The 22,485-nt window shown below is 44.8% G+C and overlaps 1 protein-coding gene across 1 annotated transcript in view; it reads left to right on the forward strand.

Annotated features, from left to right (window-relative positions):
* Positions 1-17,747, forward strand: part of C1QL4 (complement C1q like 4) — a 35,308-nt gene extending 17,561 nt beyond the window's left edge. Inside the window, exon 2 of the mRNA XM_053375230.1 lies at positions 15,836-17,747. Within this exon, the coding sequence (XP_053231205.1) occupies positions 15,836-16,015 (180 nt within the window). The 3' untranslated portion in view covers positions 16,016-17,747. The remainder of the gene's footprint in view (positions 1-15,835) is intronic.
* The last annotated feature ends 4,738 nt before the right edge of the window (positions 17,748-22,485 follow it).

Raw genomic sequence — 22,485 nt, forward strand, 5'->3', positions numbered from 1 at the left:
CCTTAGTTATGTTCGCAGTGGGCATAATCAGTGCAGGATTTACGTACAGTGGTACCTCAGGTTACAAGCACCTCGGGTTACAAACACTTTGAGTTGCAGACTCCGCTAACCCAGAAGTAGTACCTTGGGTTAAGAACTTTACCTCAGGATGAGAACAGAAATCACGTGCCGGCGGTGCGGCGGCAGCAGCGGGAGGCCCCATTAGCTAAAGTGGTACCTCAGGTTAAGAACGGTTTCAGGTTAAGAACGGACCTCCGGAACGAATTAAGTTCGTAACCAGAGATACCACTGTATAAGCTAAACAAGCTATAGTTTAGTGCCCCACTCTCTTGGGGGCCCCAAAAAAATGTAAAGGGGAAAAAACTGGATTTACCTTTCCAAAGTATAAGATAAAAAGCAAATAAAATAAAACCTACATACAGCAACAGTGTTTTGTGTTGTGTAGGCTCCTATAATGTAAGTAATGGGCCCTGCCTGCTAGCCTGCTCCCTAAAATATCACCGGTTTGCTCATTTCTACATATAGGGTGCCTACATTCTGCATGTGCAAATGACTTTAGATACCTACTAGGTCCATAAATTACCATATAGCATATATTCAACACAAAAAACAGTGACAATTTGTTGTTGACAAAGGACAACTGGACATATAAAGGACCCCATTACCTTCAGTAGCTTAGGACCTCATCAAACCTAAATCCGGCCCTGGGCATAATGGAGGTTTGTGCTTTTGGGGGGGGAGGGGTTGTGTGGCTATCAGTTTCCATTCTTGAAAAATTAATAATGCAGAGATATGCAAGACTGATATTTAGCTAAATTGAAATCTTAATTAAAAGGTATCGTGCAAGATTTCCTGATAAAAAAGTGCCCTAATGTATGTACTGTAATTATAGGCTCCAAGGTGATCCCCACGTATGTTGAGACAATTGCTCTTCCAAACTACCGTGTTTACTCGAGTGTAATGCGCCACTGAATCTAATGCGCCCCTCAGTTTTCAGAACCTTGAAACCCAAAAAAGTATTTGCTGGTGAATCTAATACAGTGGTACCTCGGGTTACAAACACCTCAGCTTGCAAACACTTCGGGTTGCAGATTCCACTAACCCAGAAGTAGTACCTCGGGTTAAGAATTTTACCTCAGGATTAGAACAGAAATCGCGCAGTGGCGGTGCAGTGGCAGCGGGAGGACCCATTAGCTAAAGTGGTACCTCAGATTAAGAACGGTTTCAGGTTAAGAACAGACCTCCGGAACGAATTAAGTTCGTAACCAGAGGTACCACTGTACGCACCTTCAATTTCGCAACATAATTTGGCCAAAAAAGGTGAGCATTGGCTTTGAGTAAATACGGTAAGTTGCTGAAATTCCAATGTGCTTTCAGCATGTGGCAATCAGTGGAAATGGGCATGTTCTGATCTTTTGGGCCACCAGAAACAAAATGGCGAGATTGTGATTGAGTGAGGAGCAAACAGAAGTGGGGAATACAGTGTTAGGGCCTACCCACCAAAACATCACCACTTAGGCCTGCCATGACTTCCTTCAAATAATTCTGGGCACTGTGATTTGCTAAGGGTACTCATGTGTTTCAAATGGGCATTGAATGCACTTTGAATGTATGGTTTGGCTCTTCCCCTAGTTTAAGAGCTGAATGAAGGGAGGACATGACAGAATTGTATGAATTTATGCACAGTGTAGAGGAAGGCGATCGAGAGAACTGTTCTTCTCTTCCTCCTCTGTCTCTCCTTCATTCAATGAAGCCCAAAAGTAGAAGATTCAGGATAAACAAATTACGGCTGCCATACGTCCAGATTTCCCTGGACATTACTGGGATTTCAAAGGTGGAATATTGATGTCCGGGGGGGAATTTATGAAAAGCTCAGCAACTTTGGGGTTTGTATAAAGAAAGCTTCTGGTTTTTACTTTTTGAAAGATGGCAACCCTATTGCCACAACACTGACAAACCCTCCACACCCCTAAGTGAGCTAACAAGCTTCACACACCAGCAGTGACTGTGGATGTATAACAGGGTTATGTTTACTTACCAGTTTTTCCACGGTAAAAGGAAATACTGTACGGATTAAACAAAACATGGGCGGAGATTTTGATGAAATTTATGATTCCACAACAAAGCTTCACGTGGAAGCATCCAAGCGCACTTCCTAAGAGGAAAATAAAATTCTAGAAAGAAGGGGACCAGCTTGTGCAGAACTAAAGATGCAAGTCTTATTCCAGGAAGACCATAAATATCCATTCCACCGTCCCCACATGCCTATTCATTCCATTTCCCCATTGGCTGTATAATTAACACAATCACTCCATGCATTAATTTATTCAAGTTTCTTTTGGAATTCCCTCTCACTGGGAGACAGAGAAGCTGAATGGCATTTTGACACTGCCTGGCGTGTGTCTTGTGATACGGAGAATGCCTTTGTTACAGCATCCTTTGTCTCCATGTTATGGAACAGTGTGCATTGTAGTGTTGCAGTTCTTAGGGAATGTACAGACTTACGGCAGCTCTGTATTTATTATGATTTATTTATTTATTTATTTATATGGCACCATCTGCATTCAGAGTGCTTTAGAAAGGGAATGAGGGTGACAGGTCTCTGCCCCAAGTGGCCTGCAATCTAAAAAGGGACTTGAGGGAGGCAGCAGAGAAGGGGAAGAGATATGGAGATGGGGCAAACAAGGCAAGAACGTATTTCAATTTCACACAGTACCTAGAGTATTTACGGTTTGTGTCACTAACTTGCCCCAATCTCTCGTGCAGCGAAGTGCATGCAGTTTTTTTTCCTGCACATCTAGGTTATTCCATGAGGTTTTTTTGCCCATTGTAAGAGTGGATGTATTGCTTTTCTGCGAGAGTCTCTGTCTATTGTGCTGGACTGAGTTTGTGAGACAGCTGTGCAACTTGGTGTGCGAACTCCATTAATCCAGCTAACATGCCTAGGTTTGAACTGCAAGAAACAAGTTGCATCGCTCAAACTCACTGATTTGTGTACATTATTATACCCTGGCTGTGTGTTAAAAGATTTAGACCACCACCCACCCACTTCCATATCCCAAATCATAGAAGAAGAAGAAGAAGAAGAAGAAGAAGAAGAAGAAGAAGAAGAAGAAGAAGAAGAAGAAGAAGAAGAAGAAGAAGAAGATCTCCACTGGTTTTTAATCTGGAGGGTTGAAGGAGCCATTTCTCTCCCAGTGCTGGGAAGAAAAGTGTCGGTGCTTTTTATATTGTGGTCTTAAACACACTTAAGCGTCAAGAAAAATAAACAAGAGATTTACCCTTGGAGGGTTGTTGGGGATTTTTAGTCAATTTCATAAAGACTACAGAACAGAGAGCAAATTCCCCAAGCAGAATTTGAACCAGCAACCTCAGGACACAGCAGATTCCCCATTAAATCCTGTCCCTTGCCCAATGGCAGGTGCCCTATGTTTATGGCCCCAGCATAAGCCCCACATGACAGGTTTATCCCTCTCTTTGGCGATACGGGCAGTATTTCATCTCCCCTGGTGACAGCTTGATCCATGTGAGATCTCACTCTATTGTCAGAGATTTGTTTAGAGAGGCCTGATGCTGGCCTCTTTTGATCTGTCTATCTAAGGAATTTATTACCTGGGCCCTGTCCCTGTAGCCTGTGAATTCCTCACATTGTCACACACGCACGCAAACACACACGCCATGAGGCGAGGTGCACAACACAGGCCTCTTCCTGAAAACTGTAGCACTGAAGGATTAAAGGACTTGCCTGTCATGAACTGATTGTACTACCAACCTTACTGTATGCTTGTGAAACATGGACCACTTATAAACACCATCTCCAACTCCTCAAAAGATTCCATCAACGGTGTCTCCAAAAGATTTCACACATCACTTGGGAAGACAGGCAAACTAATGCCAGGGTAATGGAAGAAGCAAAGATCACCAGTGTCGAAGCAACAATTCTTCAACATCAGCTTTGTTGGACTGGTCATGTTGTGCGGATGCCGGATTATCATCTTCCAATGCAACTACTCTATTCCGAACTTTAAAATGGTAAGTGTAATGCTGGTGGTCAACAAAAGAGGTTTAAAGACTCTCTCAAGGCAAATCTTAAAAAATGTAGTATCAACACTGACAAACTGGGAAACACTGGCCTGCGAACGCTCCAATTGGAGGACAGCCTTTACCAAAGGAGTCATGGGCTTTGAAGATGCTTGAACTCAGGACGAAATGGAGAAACACACTAAAAGGAAGGCACGCTTGGCAAACCCTTGCCGTGATCAACTCCTGCCTAGAAACCTATGTCCCCACTGTGGAAGGATGTGTGGATCCAGAACTGGCCCCCACAGTCACTTATGGACTCACTGTTAAGACTGTGTTCATGGAAGACAATCTTACTTGGCTACGAGTGATCGGCACAGAAAAAGAAGAAGGATGCAGAAGAATGGTGGGAGGAACGATCTGAGGAAGCACCAAGGGAAGAAGACTCAGAGAACAGGCAGTGGTGGTGGGATGGCGATGAGTGGTCAGAGGGAGAAAATTGGGAAAAGGGAACAGGTCTTAGTGAGCTGGGAGAGTTGGTGGCAGAGAGAAGTCAGAATCAGAGGCAGAAGCTGAAACAGGCAAGTTGGAGGAAGGAAGTCAAGAGTCAGAGATGAGTCTGGCTGGTGGCAGGAGTTGGTGGTCCCCTAAACCAGATGGATAGAAGATTGCCTGCTCTTGATTGCATAACTTGTAGTACGTAACTTGGGTTTTTTCTCTGGATCCTTTTATGTCACTTGAGGCTCAGGTGGCCTGAGTGGCGCACAGTGCTTTCCATCAGCTTCGGCTGGTGGCCCAGCTATGCCCATATCTGGACAGGGGTGGCCTAACGTCTGTTGTCTATGCTCCGGCAACCTCTAGGTTAGATTACTTAGGGTTGCCATAGGTCTGGAATTTCCCAGACATAGCCTGTATTCAGCCCTCGTAAACAGCGTCTGGGCAGAAATCGCTGAAATGTCTGGGGAAATCCGGATGTATGGCAGCTCAACAACTTCTGTGCCCAGATTTTCACTTTTTGAAATATGGCAACCCTAGATTACTGCAATGCGTTATACGTAGGGCTGCCTCTGACGATGGTTCGGAAACTTCAGCTGGTGCAGAATTTGGCAGCCAGGTTGCTCACCAGGGCAAGGCGGTTTGAGCATATCACACCGATCCTGGTCCAACTGCGCTGGTTGCCAGTTACTTTCCAGGCACAATTGAAAGTGCTGGTTTGGTCTTATAAAGCCTTAAATGGCTCAGGACTGCAATGTGTTAAAGGACCACCTCTCCCCATATGAACTGACCCAGACCCTGTGGTCATCATCTGAGGGCCTTCTTCATGAGAGGTCTCAAGGCTGGCAACATGAGAATGGGTCTTTTCTGTGGTGGCTCCCCATTTGTGGTATGCTCTTCCCAGGGAGGCTCGCCTGGTACCTTCCTTGCATATCTTTAGGCATCAGGAGAAATTATTTCCCTTTAACCAGACCTTTGGCTTTGGCTGATTAACAGACTATGTCCTTTTGAATGTGTTTGTGGGAGGTACAGGTTTGTTCTTGTTTTTACAGTGTGTCCTTATTTTGTATTTTTATGTTGTGAACCGCCCTGTGATCTTTGCGTGAAGGTCAGTATACAAATTAAATGAATAAATTAAACTAAAAATAAACAAACATACACAGGTTCCGGAAACAGTAGGAATGACATCAGAGAAGCACCGCTGCTTTGAGATGGTCAGCGCCTCCTGTACTGAACTGACAAGTTTATGCAGACCTAGCACCTATCCGCTCGTGGGATCCGCACCCTGAATCATTATGTGTGAAAGGTACTCTGAAAAGCACCCCGACTTCGTACGGTGCCAGTGCATTTTGGGAAATGAGAAGTGGCATCTTGATTGGACAATATTTGCCTTCTCCTTCCCTGCCAAGCTTGGTTCACTTGCCCAAATAATCTGGAACTTTTTCGCACTGCAAGAACTTCCCCACAATGTCCGTTTGCGTGATGAATATCACTTTGAGCACAATTATCTATGTGGTATATATAACTAAAATGACTGGGACACAGATTGTGCAGCTTGTCTGGTGTTGAGGAAATTATCTTGCATCAAAAAGAGGAGGCTAGTTTAACCAGGCACGGAGGGCTTGTGCAAATTATATTATGTTATATTATAATCCGGTTGCCAAATTATATTATGCTACATCTGGTGGTCAACACAGACTACCAGACTACGTTGTCTCTGCCCAGTCTAATTGTCCCTTGGGCTGGACGGAAAGGTGAAAACTGCTGATTAGCCCTTGCTAACTCCAGACACAAGCAATTTGCATCTTCTTCACTTCAGTGGCTCCCTCGAACAAAAAGAACCTTCTTTGTTTTCTAATAACCGTGACCCCATTTCCAGCGGAAACAGTAGGGATCAGACACGGGGGCTTTGAGGGGTTAGGGGCCGGAGGAGAAGGGGGTGGTGATTTAAAGTAGCACGGCCATGCTGGATGTCTAGGGAACCAAAGCCACTGTTTTTCTTTTGCTGGATTGGATGGGGGGGAATCAATGATTTCAGAAACAACACAGTTTTTAAAATTATGTTTTAAAATATAATTTAAGTCTGAAGTCTTTGTTGTTAAAGTTATGTTAAGTGCCCTTAAAAAATGGTTTAATATGAAATCTGACTTAAAACATAAACCAGCATGTTTCAGTCTATATAGAACTTGAAAAACAACAACCCCAACCTGCATTTATAATCCTCTAGAAAACACTGACTTAATGAATCACACTTTTCTATGTAAAAGGGGGGGGGAGTGTGACTTTTGAGGTGAAACATTATAAAAATTAGACACACAATAGGCCGTTTTGGCAAATTATGGATATTTATGACTCGCCTGAGCAGCAGAGACATTTAGGGAATAATCAACTGCCGTCCTAAATGCAGTAGGATGTGACTCCTATTGAAATCAAGAGAACTTACTTCTGAATAAACTAGCATAAAATTGGATTAAGCAATGTTATGTTCTATTGACTTCAATGTTGAAATATTAGCCTGATGTTTTACTCTCCCATCTCCTGAAGAAACACTATTCTAACCCAATATTCTTGATTCTGGGTGGTACTGGGAATTTAGCCAGCGAGTAAATGGTCTTGTTTAGTGCCTTTGCATAAGCACATGGAAAATCTAAAAGAAATTCCTTACCTTCACACCTGTCTACTTTGTCTCTAAGCAGAAAACTCTGCAGTGCAAAAAAAGATGCATGATTACTGTCCAAAGGTTTTGGATTACGCTCCTAGTTTCCATAAAGGTTCTACTGCAAACCAGTTATGCTTTGGTTGTCACACAGCACCAATGCATCCACCTCCACATTCAGGAAACACATGGATCACGCAACAGGGAAAATTCATTTCATTGTGATTTAAAATCACCTCGATTTAAATCAATCCAACATGCCCTTGATCACAGATGCGAATGTCGGCATGCAGTAGGAAATCAACAGAATTCTAGCAGTGGTGCACACGGAGCGACGCGTTCGTTCTTTTATTTATGTAGCAATTCATATCCCCTCTGGATTCCACTTTCTGCCCTTCACAGGTGACTAATCCGTTTCCGTGTCTGTCTATTCCATTTCATTTTTCAACGAACTCCAGCCCAAGGTTGTTGTATTTTTGGATGAGGATAAGCCCAAAGAAAGGTTAAAAACTACCACAAAAGCCTCCACCTTGGATTTTTTTAAAAATGCTATCAGATGTAGGTTGAGGCCAGCATTATGACTTTTATACATCATTGCAAACTTATAACACAAAGCATAAAAGCTGCTACACAGTCAGGAGTGCCAACTTGGCCCTGCAACCGTGAATACCAGGAGCTGTGGGTGCCATGCAACGTGCATAGCCCTGGCACCGAAATTTGTGGGTGCCCAATCCTTTCATGGGGAATTTTGTGGGTGCTCAGGCACCCAGGGCCCCAGGGTGGGTTTGGCTTCCTCCATTCGCTTGTATTATCATTTCCCACAGAGCAAAAACATGGGTTTGACCTTTCACAAATTTGCACTAGCGAGGTTTGTACTCAGATGGGATCAGGACAAGAGGGTGGAGGTGATCAGCTGGAAGCAAGAGGGAGATATCCAGGGGAAGAAGAAATCCTGTTGCTGGCTTATGGGGATGACTGTTCTGGAAGAGAATGTGGGGCATGTATCTGCACATGTACACATATGCTCAGAAGGCTGAGAATTTGGGTGGGCATTCAAGGTCTGTGCATGTCCCAGTCTGTGTTTGAATGCAGATGTGAGGGCTGGATTTAGGTTTGATGAGGCCCTAAGCTACTGAAGGTAATGGGGCCCTTTATATGTCCAGCTGTCCTTTGTCAGCAACAAATTGTCGCTTTTTGTGTGTGCTGAATATAAGCTATATGGTAATTTATGGACCTAATAGGTATCTATTACCTATTAGGTAACATGTGCCATTTGCAAATTTTGCCATGCAACCAGTCCATGCAGAATGTAGGCACCCTATATATAGAAATGAGCAAACCAGTGATATTTTAGGGAGCAGGCTAGCAGGTGGGGCCCATTACTTACATCATAGGAGCCTACACAACACAAAACACAACACAAAGTTATGAAATCTCAAAACTTTTACACAACTTTGTAAGCTGCTTGGTGTAGCAACACAACACAAAACAATGTAAGTTTTATTTTATTTGCTTTTTATCTTATATTTTGGAAATGTACATCCAGGTTTTTTTTAACCTTTAAATTTTTGGGGGGGCCCCAAAAGAGTGGGGCCCTAAGCTATAGCTTGTTTAGCGTATACGTAAATCTGGCACTGTATGTAGCTGGTTGGCAAAGCAGAATTCAGCTGCGTTGTATGGGGGGCAGGAGAGAATGGTTAAGCAGCATATGCTCTGTTACCAAATTGATTAATAATGCAAATTTAATTAAGCAGAATTAATACAACATGTGTTAATTACATTTCAACAAAGAAAAATTGCTGATGCTGCCTGCGCTGTATCTCCCGCCCAGACCTATCAGATTTCTTCAAGTTTATCTTCTTGACCTTTTTCGGGGGGGGGGGGGATATATTCTTCAGATTGTTCTGAACTTGGGTTGTTTGGTCGTCTGAATTAAACCACTTTTGAGAGTCTGTTAGGTGTGTCACAATGGAGGGCATGCAGTCAAGAGAATCAGGCCCGTAATGTTGTGTACAACCAACATGATTTAACTATACAGTAAAGAATTTGGGTCATTCATCCTCCCATCCACCCTCATGGATAATCTCAGGGTCGTGGGTTCGAGCTCCACGTGGGGCATGAAGAGTCCAGCATTGCAGGGGTTGGGCTAGATGATCCTCGTGGTCCTTTTCAACTCTACAGTTCTATGGCTATACCTTATACTTTTGTCCTTCTTCCCACGTGACTCTTGTATTGCTATGTCCTTGCATCACCCTCACAGCCCTTCTGCACATACAGTGGTACCTCTCGTTACGAACTTAATTCGTTCTGGAGGTCCGTTCTTAACCTGAAACTATTCTTAACCTGAGGTACCACTTTAACTGGGATGCAGGTGGCACTGTGGTCTCAACCACTGAGCCTAGGGCTTGCTGATCGGAAGGCTGGCAATTCGAATCCCCACGACGGGGTGAGCTCCCGTTTCCCGGTCCCTGCTCCTGCCAACCTAGTAATTTGAAAGCACCTCAAAGTGCAAGTAGATAAATAGGTACCGCTCCGGCGGGAAGGTAAACGGCGTTTTCCGTGCACTGCTCTGGTTCGCCAGATGTGGCTTAGGGACCCCTAAAAATCACAGGCGGTGAAGCCTGTGAACCTGGTGACTCGGCGGGCACCATTTGCGCCCCCCGACCTGCGAAGGAGCCTTTTTAAAGGCTTTGGAATGGGGGACGGGGTGAGCGGCGCAGTGCTGAGAGTCGACTGCTTCTCCTGCGGAGTGAAGCCGCGTTGCCATGGCCGGAGTGCGCTGACTTCTTCTTGTGATTTGGACTTCAAAATAACAACCCGTGAGTAGTACGGAAATTGGATTTTTCAAGAAATTTTTTTTTTGTGTGAATTAGGCACGATCGGGGAAGGCACAAACAGGAAGTCCGCCTCCCCGTCTTGTAAACAACCTAAAGCAAGGACCTGCTAACTAAGGTCAAGAGAATTTTTTCTTTTATTACTGGGCAAAAGATATTAATTTCACGATTTGGCACTAGAAGAAACCTTACTGGAGGATAAGAGCTAATTTTGGGAGCTGAGGTGCCACCCCCCCGGACCCGGGAGTGATCCGTGAGAGAGCCTGTTGAAGGTATTGAAGAGTTTGACAGCTGTCAAATTAGCTGTCAAGACGGAAAAAGAGAACTTTGTTTCTGCTGCTTCTGCTGGCTATATTTGTTACAATTTGACTATACTTTGTTGAAAATAAGGAAGAACTGATACAAACTAATTTGATTTTTGGATTTGAACTGGAAAGAATACCAAGTAACCAAAATCCCTCTAGAGGGGGTTTTGGGACATTACAAGAATGGCTGAAGGAGGGAAAATTCAAGCTAAATTGGACAGAGTCTTTGTTCTCTTGGGAAAGCTACAAGGCCAAATTGATGTTTTGGCTACAAATGTTGCAACTCTGGACTTAACAGTAAACAAATCCATTGAATTTGATAAGGAATTGACTCAGGAAGCCCATGCAGCTGGACAAGAAGAGAAACTTGAGAGTTTTGAGAGTGTGAAGAAAGAGATATATGTTGTTCCTGAGGAAAAGGAAGGAGGAGCTATAACTTTGCAGATGATAAAGGAGAGCCAGAGGCCTGACATGATGGTTACAAAGAAAAATAAGAACTTGATGGTGAAAATTTGGTCTGAATTGTAGACTGAAGAATGGAGAGATCTCCTTATGTGGAGATCTGAAGACCCAAGGATTACAAATTTGATTAAGGTGGAAGTTGGAGCTTTGGAGACATTTGGATTTGAAAGGAGTAAGAAACAAGATTCAGGCTCCACTTTTAAGTATGGAGGTCTGGCTGGAAGAAACATGGACCCTATTGGGCTAGAGCTTCTTCGAGATTTGGTGTTTAATACCAAGGACTATCAAAAAAACCGGCAGAGAGGAATTGAGAGAGAATTAAGAGCCTCGGATGTGAGGTCTCCAGGCTGATAGTAGATTGACTGATGGACGCTTGTTGGGGATTGGAACCGGGAAAGGGGGGGGGAGTTTGGGAATCCAAAGGGTGTATAATTATAATCTGTTTTGCTTTTATTTTGTTTTGTTATTTGTATGAGAATTGAGGAAATCGTGGAAGGGAATTTAGGCCGACTTTAGAAAAAGGTTTTAAGAATAAGCACTGATGTATAATCATTGATGTTTACAAGGTAAAATTGGTTTTTCAAAATGAACTAAATATAAAATATAAAATATAAAAAGGTTAAAAATTAGGGACAAGAACTTGTTGAACCAACAATTTGAATTGGAATACAAGAGGGGGAGGTGTGGGGAAGTCAGGGAAATATGTTATTGAAAATAAGGATTGTGAATTCTATGTGTTTTTTAAACTTTTTTGTTTCTTCTTTTTTGATTTTTTAATGTATTACAATGGAAAATTTTAATAAATATCTTTTTTTTAAAAAAATGGAACCCACTGGAAGGCCAAGATTGGCTTATGGGCTGAAGGTTCCCCACCCCTGGTCAATAAGGATTGACACCAGCTCTCCAGAACTGGGGTCTCCCAGTGCTACCACCCAGAGCTACTTGCCAGAAATTGAACCTGGGACCTTTTGCATGCATTTCTCCTCCTCCTCCTCCTCCTCCTCCTCCTCCTCCTCCTCCTCCTCCTTCTTCTTCTTCTTCTTCTTCTTCTTCTTCTTCTTCTTCTTCTTCTTCTTCTGTGATCACTCGTAGCTGAGTAAGATTGTCTTCCATAAACACGGTTTTAACAGTGAGTCCGTAAGTGACTGTGGAGGCCAATTCTGGATCCATACATCCTTCCACAGTGGGGACATAGGTTTCGGGGGGGGGAGTTGATCATGGTGAGGGTTTGCCAAGTGTGCCTTCCTCTTAGCACGTTTCTCCCTTTCATCCTGAGTTCGAGTGTCTTCAAAGCCCATGACACCTTTGGTCAAGGCTGTTCTCCAACTGGAGCGCTCGCAGGCCAGTGTTTCCCAGTTGTCAGTGTTGATACTACATTTTTTAAGATTTGCCTTGAGAGAGTCTTTAAACCTCTTTTGTTGACCACCAGCATTACGCTTTCCATTTTTAAGTTTGGAATAGAGTAGTTGCTTTGGAAGACGATAATCAGGCATCCGCACAACACGACCGGCTTAACAAAGTTGATGTTGAAGAATCGTTGCTTCGACACTGGTGATCTTTGCTTCTTCCAGTACACTGGCATTAGTTCGCCTGTCTTCCCAAGTGATGTGTGAAATCTTTTGGAGACACCGTTGATGGAATCCTTCGAGGAGTTGGAGATGGTGTTTATAAGTGGTCCATGTTTCACAATAAGGTTGCTCTATCACTGAGATGACTACCTTGCCATAATACAAAGGCTATTGTTCATTCATCATTCACTCAACAGTGACAAGAATAACATACATGTCTGAAAAACACAAGACACCTGAATTTTCCTGGAATTCAGGGGTAAAAGAACCAATGCCTGGAAAGGATAGAGTTAAAAACCTCACTGGGTTTTTTCCTTCTTGTCTGTTTTTGTGGAATATAAGGAGCCTCAAAGCAACGTTTTCTTCCTGGCGCAAAATTTTATGGACTTTGAACAAGTCTCCTCTTAATTGCCTTTTCACTTAAGTAAACAGTCCTGGTCATTTTAATCTTTCTTCATGCTTTATTTATAAGTCAGATTGATTCTCAGAATCCAGCTCACATGAGCCAGGGGGACAACTGCTCACAACCGCTAGTTGCTGAATGAAGGCTTCGTGTGTGCGAAGAAAGCTGCAAATCGGCAGCGCATCACTTTAAACATTAAGGTAGCACAGAAAGAGGATTCAGGAAGGGGCTAGAAAGTTAACAACCCTCGGGCCCCTGATGCTGTTGGCCAGGTGTGCTTTGGCCAAATATGCCTTCCCAAAACGGATCCCAAAACAATATTCTTCAAGGCAGCAGTTTCAAGCTTGCCTCCTCTGTCTTCCCCAGGACATGGTTTGAAGGTAGATGAGGTCATCACCTTGCTCAAACTAAGCAGGTCTGGCTCTGATCTGTGCTTGGATGGGTGACTGCCTGGAAAATGAATGGATGCCATTCCTGGGTTCCATAACAGAAGGAGCAGAGGGTATAAATGTAAGAAAATAAAATAGTAAAACAAGCAGCCCTGAAGCAGATGCCTTAACAGACACACAAATAGCTTGATCGTGGGGATGCTTAACTCAGAAGCAAGTCCCATTGGGGTGAATAGGCTTCTAGATGCACAGGGTGTTTGCATGCATTGAAGCAAGGCGGTTGGGCGGTTGTTCGGTTTTTGCTTAAACCATTTGGAACATGCATTGGCCAGAATTAATAGTTAATCTGCCCCCCTGCAGTCATATTCCACTGATGTGAAGATGCACACACAAAAAAGCTTCTTTAGATTTGCAGGCTACTGAGGCAAAAGGACATTAGGTGAAAGATCTCAGGGCCATATTTCTCAGATGCCTTTTGCGTACCTGGGATAGGGCTTTGAAATAATGGCCATTTAGGATGTACAGGCAGATGCCTGAACTAGCCCCAGCTCGTATCGGTGAATTGCTGCTACCCATCGAAAGCCTACAATTATTCGCTGCTTCTCCTTGTTTAATAGCTGTTTGGTATGCTCAGAGCTGCGTTTGTTACATGGGTCTGTGATCGCACCACCCAAGTACAGGATTTTTTGCACCTGGAACCGAATCCAGCATCTCAAAGGTGTCTGTCTTAATGTTTGGGTTGTGTGTGTGTTGTTGTTTTTTAAGAGCCTGTATGGATGAGGAGATAAGCTTCAAAAGAAGAAAGCACTGGCTGCCTTGTGACATTTCAGAACATTTGAGTACAGGTTGCCTTGCTCAGCGCCATATCGCTCTGAACTGCTCATGTAGCCAGCTGTTTCAGTAGGCGTTTTAAAGAAGTTTTTCTGTTTTTAGGAATAATTTTAACCGGTGCTATTCTTCTAGAAAAAGAGATGCTTGCAACTCAGCATGAACGCCTCCCTTGTTCTCTTTATAATGGCAATGGCGCCCTCCTGAGAGGTGCTGGAACTGAGTTCCGGTGAGTTCTGACTGGGGGGGAAATCCCTGATTTTAACTACAGTGGACACTCGGGTTGTGAACATGATCCGTGCAGGATGCACGTTCACAACTCGCAGCATCCGCAACCTACAGCGGCGCATCTGCGCATGCGCAGGTTGCGATTTGGCGCTTCTGTGCATGCGCGACTGCCGCAACCCGGAAGTAACCCGGAAGTAACCTGAAAAAACACAACCTGAAGCGTCTGTAACCCGAGGTATGACTGTAGTGCCTTAGCCGTTATATGGATTGTGATAAGGATCTGGCCGGCTGGGCCAAAAAGGTTCTCCACCTCAGATGTAGACAATATTGAGCTTGATGGACCAGTGCTCTGACTTGCTATAAGGCAATTTCCTGTGTTCCATGTGGCGCTCCAGATGTTTCTAGACTACAACTCCCATCATCCTTAACAATTTGCCACACTGGCTGGGGCTGATGGGAGCTGGAGTCTCAGCAGCACCCATAGGACCAGAAAGGCTGCTCCTAACTCCCAGCTCCCCATTGTATTGGAAAATAGAGGCACTCTGGTCAAGTGAAACGAGCTAAGGCAGCAATAACAGTTAAGCTGCTAATAGCTGCATCTCTGAACACCTAGCCTCCAGACCAGAGGCGAAATAGCAGAAAAAGTTGTGGTTAAGCCAGATGTCAAAAGTTGAAGCTTGTAAGGGAAGTATATCCGCAGAAGAAACAAAAGGCCATCCAGACTACTAATAGAGCAAGGAAGTCCAAAGGGCTTAGCAGAGACAGAGAGATGTAGTGGAAGTTCTCCCCAAATGCATAGTTTAAGGTTGCTCATCAATGGTTATGGTTCGGGTTATAGCTCTCTCATAACGGTGGGACAAGCAAGGAGGGAATGAGGTATCAAGCTGCTTATGGGAAACTATAAAAGCATACCCTCCAACATTTCTCCAGTGAAAATAGAGACGCCCCCTCCTACATTTCTCCAATGAAAATAGGAATGTCCCAAGAAGAGAGGGACATTTGGGGATCAAATCAGAAACCAAGAATGCTTCTGTAAATCTGGGACTGTCCCAGGAAAATAGAGACACTTAGAGGGTTTGTGATGGTAAAAAGGTAAAGGACCCCTGGATGGCTAAGTCCAGTCAAAGGCGACTATGGGGTTGAGGCACTCATCCCGCTTTCAGGGAACCGGCATATGTCCACAGACAGCTTTCCAGGTCATGTGGCCAGCATGACTAAATCGCTTCTGGTGCAATGGGACACCATGACCGAAACCAGAGCGCACCGAAACACCATTTACCTTCCCGCCACAGTGGTACCTATTTATCTACTTTTTTGAACTGCTAGGTTGGTAGGAGCTGGGACAGAGCAACAGGAGCTCACCCTGTCGCAGTTCAAACTGCCAACCTTCTGATTGGCAAGCCCAAAAGGCTCAGTGGTTTAGACCACAGCGCCACCCGCGTCCCTAGGGTTTGTGAATGCGTATATGTAACCTATGGGGTCTCTTGACTGCACGTGAGGTGGATGATGCACCATTCTTGTGCACGAATAAATTTTTGCTTTGCTACGCATGGCCTGGTAATTTGGTTTTGGCTGCGCGATGAACCTTTGTGGCAGAGTGCCATAACACTGCCAGCCCCTTGCTAACCTCTCTCTTTTCTCTCCCAGGTCCGGGCCAGTGCCATAGCTCAGGATGCTGACCAGAACTACGATTACGCCAGCAACAGCGTGATTCTACACCTGGACGTGGGCGACGAAGTTTTCATCAAGCTGGACGGAGGGAAGGTTCATGGAGGCAACACCAACAAGTACAGCACCTTCTCTGGCTTCATCATCTACCCAGACTGAGCCCCGCCGGCTCCTGTTTCCCCTCCTCCTTTTTTTTGCCTACCCGAACCCTTTCCCCGCTCTGGGTCAGCTTTTATTCCCCCTTGGCTTTACCAACTCCCTGGACCCAGAAGGTCCTTCCAGCAAGGTCCGGCCAATAAGGACTGAAACGGAAACTTGGGGGAGGAGGCCCTCCCCCTTGGGTTCATAGACTGTGAAAAGGGGTGGGAGGATTAAGGGATTTTTGGTGCATGGGGAAATCCGGGAGGGGGTGGATACAGGGGAACATAATGTCATGGTGGGTGGGCCCTGGTCAGTGGAAGCAAAGCCTTCTAAAGGTGGCCACGTCCAGGATTGGAGGATGAAGGGAAGGGCGACGGATGGGGAACAAGGCCCAGACCTGCTGCAGATTGGCTCTGTAAGTCCATTTCCTTAGCATCCCTTTTAGATGTAAGGTACAAATATTCGAAGAGGGGTGGTTTCATTAGTGCAGTCCGGTCCCTTCATCAACTTTTCACAGGAAATGTTTTATTGATGGCATTTATATCTCGCCCTTCTTCCAATGAGCTCAGGACAGGCTTATATGATTCTCCCTTCCCTCATTTTGCCCTCACAACAACCTTGCGAGGGACTAGGCCCAGAGACAGTCCCACAGTCCACCCAGCGAGCTCCGTGGTTAAGTGGGAATTTGAACTTGGGTTTCTCCTATCTTGGTCCAAACACTCTATTACATCCGCTGCTGACTCAAGATGCCTCATATATATATAAATATATATTAATTGGTCAATTATTGAGATGGGATTCATTATCTGTATAAACCATAATGTATCCAACGGGGGGCGGGAGAGAATGGGGAGGTCTTCTGCGGGAACAGGGGGCAGTACAGTTGGGTTTAATTTCCCCGTTCTCCATAGCAGTGTTCTGCCAACATGCCAGCAAGACCATGAACATATACAGAGGGAGATACATCTTTTGCTCTGGTGACATTGCATGCCAGTAGCAAGAAAGGGTTAGGCTTTTTTTTAAAGCGTGTGTTGTGCAAGGTTCACTGTTTCAAGCCTGCTCCGTTTAAAAAATGGGAGACAAAACCATCCAAATAAAATCTCCAGTCCCCTTCTATATCAAACAGGTGCCCTGAAGACTCTTGTACGAATGCGGAAGGGGGTCAGGCCCAGATTCCTCCTACCTTTGTACATTAACCCACAGGTCTGTCTGAGCAGCTGCCAATAGGGCGATCTTGTGTTGACCTGCATGAAGATATATAGGTATTATCCATGTTTCAGACCTCAAGCTGGGACAAATGGGGGTCTCTGCACCTTTGTGTGTAAATATCTCACCGCAGCCACCCTGAACTGACGGCAACTGCAACAGTCTGTGTCATCATAAAACTTTGTGCTGCAAATGATGATTCCCACATGCACACCGCAACAGTGCAGGGACATGCTGAAATGATTGGGAGACAGTCCCAGAGACAGTTCCTGGCTCAACATTGCTAACCAGAGGCTATTAAGGGGTTTGATGGGTGGCAGGGTGTGTTGTGTGCCAAAAGACCACCGCAGACACCCCCAGATGCACAAACCACTGCAAGAAAGGTGACAAGAATATATTGCATTTTCCCATTCATGACCTGCTGTTGCAATACCTGCCACGTAAAACCATGCCTCCCCGCAAGATTGTACACCGCTAAAACATGCATTGTCATAATCAGATTTTGAGTGTGTGCTATTCACCCACAAAATTCACCCACACGCCCAATAGTTCGTCCTACTTTCAAAACTCTCTGGAAGTGCATCAGTGTGAACGCAACAGATACCGTATCAAACAGCCATACAACCTGACAGGGCCAGCTCTGCCACACATAAGCAGAGTGAAGTGACCTGATTCATTTGGCACCATGAAGGTCAGGGGTGCAGGGAGATGGATGCAAGAATGGGCGTCCAAATTGTTTGTGGGAGAACACCATTGTTTTGACTCTCCTTCCGAAAGCTCTGCAACCTAACTTCCACAGAGCTTAATCTATTAAAAAATAAACATCGCCACCAACCCAAAATGTAAGCAACCACATCTTTTCTCCAAAACATGCCCACTTGCGCATGCCTAATCCCTCAGCTTGCACACATGATTTTAAATAATTTTTTTAAATACAGTGGAACCTCGGTTTTCAAATATAATCTGTTCCGGAAGACCGTTCAACTTCCAAAACGTTCGAAAACCAAAGCATGCATTTCTGGAAGCAGTTACATCCAGAAAACTCAATAAGGAAACCGTGTAGCACGTTCGGCTTCCGAAAAGCATTTGAAAACGGAAGCATTTGCTTCTGGGTTTTCAGCGTTCGAAAGTCAAAACGTTCGACTTCCGAGACACTCGAAAACTGAGGTACCACTGTATAAATTTACTACCTGCCCTTCTGGTGCCTACACACCACTCAGGGTGGCAATTCAAATCAACCATGAAATTACGTTTAAAACACACCCACACCCACACCCACACCCCACATCTTTTCTCCAACACATTCCCATTTGTGCATGCCTAATCCCTCAACTTGCACACACACTTTTAAATATTTTTTTAAAATATAAATTTACTTCCTGAACTTCTGTTGCCTACGCATCACTCAGGGTGGCAATTCAAATCAACCATAAAATAACATTTCAAAACACACACACAATATATATATATATATATATATATATATATATATATATATATATATAAAACAAAAGGAGATAGAAGATTAAAACAAAAATCATTGCATAAAAATATATGCATCCAAATCACACTTAAAGGTCTTGCCTTTCTCATGCGCCCAGGTTCAGATGAAGAAGGAAGACAGGCAGACAGATGACACGAGCTCCCTCTGTAGGTTTGCTTAGCAACAGGTCCCATCTCCTAAAGACAAAAGAAGAACCTTTCTATTCTGCCCACCTTATGTAGCTCTGCAAACTTCTTTTCCATGTACATGAACATTTGCACATGTAATTGTGCTCGGGCATTGAGAGAGGCACCAATGCCTTTTGACCTCTTATGTGTACATGCATTTGCTGGCCTGTACATCTACTGGGATTGCCAAATTAAGCTCTAGTGTCTGGCATCCCCAGCCCTACCATTAACATCCACGCGAATGCCAGAATGGATGTAAGTTTACATGTGCAAGGTTTGGAGCCAGGAGACAGAAAGAGAGAAGAATTCTCAGAGCCAACGTCAGGTCAGGCCAGAATCTTGTATTTATCATTCAAATTTCGTATTCCTGAAATAAATAACCAGTGGCTTCTCCGATATTTTTCCAGCCCTATTAAATACGCAGAGGTGTGCCTGCATGTATTGGTGCTCACAAATGCCTGCCATCTCTGCACTCCATTGTCTGCATTTGTGTGTGTGCACATTTGAATTTGAGGGTGCACAGCTCTCGGCTGAAAGCTTGGAGTGAAACAGAAGAGAATCTGTGAAACCAAGACCGTGTGCGAACCTCCACAAATTGCACAACAAAACATACATGTGGTAAAAGAAAGCAACAACCATGTGCGCAAATTTACTTGTGCACAACTGTGTACATTATTATTTATAGCACCTAAAATGTATATAAAATTATAACTTACAAATATATATATACACACACACAAACATGTGAGTGCGCATGTATTAATGCGCAAACATGCCGTGCATGATTTATCTGTACATTTATATTACTGAAATTCATATCCCCTCCTCAGCTATTATACCCCATACTGCTTCTGTCCTCCCCCCTCCCGCCGCCTCTTTCATTCCTTGTCCTTCCAGGGACAGAAAAAGAAATCCTCAGCTTCTGTTGCTGGTGGCTGCAGGCCGGACCCCTGGTCTGCAGCCTTGCTATTTTGCACAGTCCCCCCACTGCATGTGTGCCCTTTCATTAGCAATTTTTCAAATCCGTGGAGGGATCTGGACAGTGCCTCGTACATACTATAGACAGAAACCTGCCAGAGAGGCCCCAGGGCATGGCTGTGAACTCAGCAATCGGGATGGTTTTGCTGCCAGGAACGTGAATGCCTCTGGGACCACTCAACTGTGTGTCTTTAAATGATCAGAATCTGTGTTTTATCTGTTAATAAAGAGACTCTGGTTTTTGACGCACATCTTGCCTTTGCTGGTGTCCGTTCAGGGAACAATCGCATTAGCTGCATGCAAATATTTACATTTACCAAGTGCTAAAGCGTTCATTTACATGCACATACACAGTCCCAGAAGCATTTGCATGCATACAGATGTATATCTACATGAGCAAAACCCTATGTAGAACACACACACACACACACACACATCTGCGCACACTTGTGTTTTATCCCCCTCCAGGCTACAAAATGCTCTTTTTTTAAACAAACCTCTTTCTTCAGCCTATTTACACCACCACAGAACTCTCAAATACAGGATTTTATTACTGGGTTTGGAATTCAGTTCCTTATCTTTCACACACAAAAACCACACACGCAAGTTTGCTGCTATGCATTTAAAGAGTGATATCAACATAAAATAAATGCCTTTGAGTCTCTTCCCCCTTCAAAGCGGATGTGTGCAAGTACACATATTTCTTATTATCTGCCTCAACAAACCACACACACCGGGACTTCCTCTCTCATGTATGATCTAAAGAAGCAGAACGAAGTGGCGGAGGGGACCGTACCGCTTCAAACTGTAGCTGGTGGGGGGGGGAGGGATTTTAATGCTCCCTCGTGTTTAAACAAAACCTGGGTCAGAGAGAGGGACCCGGCACAGCAGGGAGACGAGCTGTACCCCAGCCCTCTCCACCAAGAGGTTTGTGTTTGTGTGTGATGGAGAGGTGCACTTAAAACTGCTTTCTCCCACATGCACTCTTGTTTCCTTCTGCTTGTTATTCCAGATACATGGGGCCTAGGGATGTGGGTGGCGCTTTGGTCTAAACCATTGAGCCTCTTGGGCTTGCAGATCAGAAGGTCGGCGGTTCAAATCCCCGTGACGGAGTGAGCTCCTGTTGCTCTGTCCCAACTCCTGCCAACCTAGCAGTTTGAAAGCACACCAGTGCAAGTAGATAAATAGGTACCGCTGTGGCGGGAAGGTAAACGGCATTTCCGTGCGCTCTGGTGTCCCTTTGCGCCAGAAGTGGTTTAGTCATGCTGGCCACATGACCCAGAAAGCTGTCTGTGGACAAACGCCAGCTCCTGAAAGTGAGATGAGCACCGCAACCCCATAGTCGCCTTTGACTGGACTTAACCGTCCAGGGTTTACCTTTACCTTTTTACATGGGACCTCAAGTGTTTGGGGTACCATGAAGAAGGGAAAGACAAAATTCAGTCTCAGATTCCAGCAGGGCAGCTGTGTTGAAGCAGGGATGGCTAACCTATGGCCTTCCAAATGTTACTGAACTACAACTTCCATCATCCCTGACCATTGACCATGCCGGCTGGGGCTGATGGAAGCTGTAGTTCAGCAAAATCTGTAGGAGAACATTTTGGTCACTACCATATGTCCAGGATTTCAAAGGTGGAAGTGGAAATTCTGTTTTCTCCCTAAGCATATGGCACTTACGGGGAAATCTGGCACTCTCTAGATGTTGCTGGACTCCAACTTCCATCAGCCCTAGGCAGCAAGGTGAGCAATGATGTGAGTTGTAGTCTGATAAGGCTGCCAAAAGTCCGGATTTTCCTGGACATTATTGGGATTTCAAAGACGGAATTGACGTCTGGGGGAATTTCTAAAAGGCACCGCATTGTCCTGGATCTTAGGCAAGTCAACCAAAAATCACGGTTCATTTTTGTAAAAAAGAAAAGAAAAAAATGCTCAACAACTCTGGGGTTTGTCTTCAAAAAGCTCAACCACTTTCGGTTGTTGCTTTTTGAAATATGGCAACCCCAGTTTCCTAAAGAAAACATATTGTGGCCTGGATTTGAATGGGCCAGTGCCCATTTTGTCAGATGCATAAAGTGGTCCCCTGTGCACGGAGGTGAATGTGTTCACTGAGAAGGTATGAATCAATGGCATAAAGCATGTAGGTTGCAGTCGATCCCTGGAACAGCGCCCCCCCCCCCCGGCTTTCTCTCAGTTCCTTCCTGGCTCATATCATTACATCACCCTACCCTATATTAACAAATGCCCCTGGGGATGTTTAGCATCCCTGGCTGACATCTTCTCGTGACAGAGAGTGCATCCCCTGAGCTTTCCCCTGAATTTCATCCACAGTTGCTCTCCTCTCTCCCTTCACTCCCCCCCCCAAAACCCCCTCCATTCACCTCACCTAGGAGCTATCAATATTGCTAAAAGGAATTCATGCGAGTGACTTTGTGCGGAGGGCGATACAAATGCGCGTATCTTCCCACCCATCGCCCGAGGCGACTGGACGACTGAACATGCAACGCACAAGACCTGCCCTGAGTGGGGTTGGAGCTCACACATTTGATTCCTGAAGGAGCCTCTCCACCCCCATCGTTCAGCCCAGACACTGAGATCCAGCGCTGAGGGCCTTCTGCCGGCTCCCTCATTGCAAG

The sequence above is a fragment of the Podarcis raffonei genome, chromosome 2 (assembly GCF_027172205.1).
Source record: "Podarcis raffonei isolate rPodRaf1 chromosome 2, rPodRaf1.pri, whole genome shotgun sequence".
NCBI classification, from domain to species: Eukaryota; Metazoa; Chordata; class Lepidosauria; order Squamata; family Lacertidae; genus Podarcis; species Podarcis raffonei.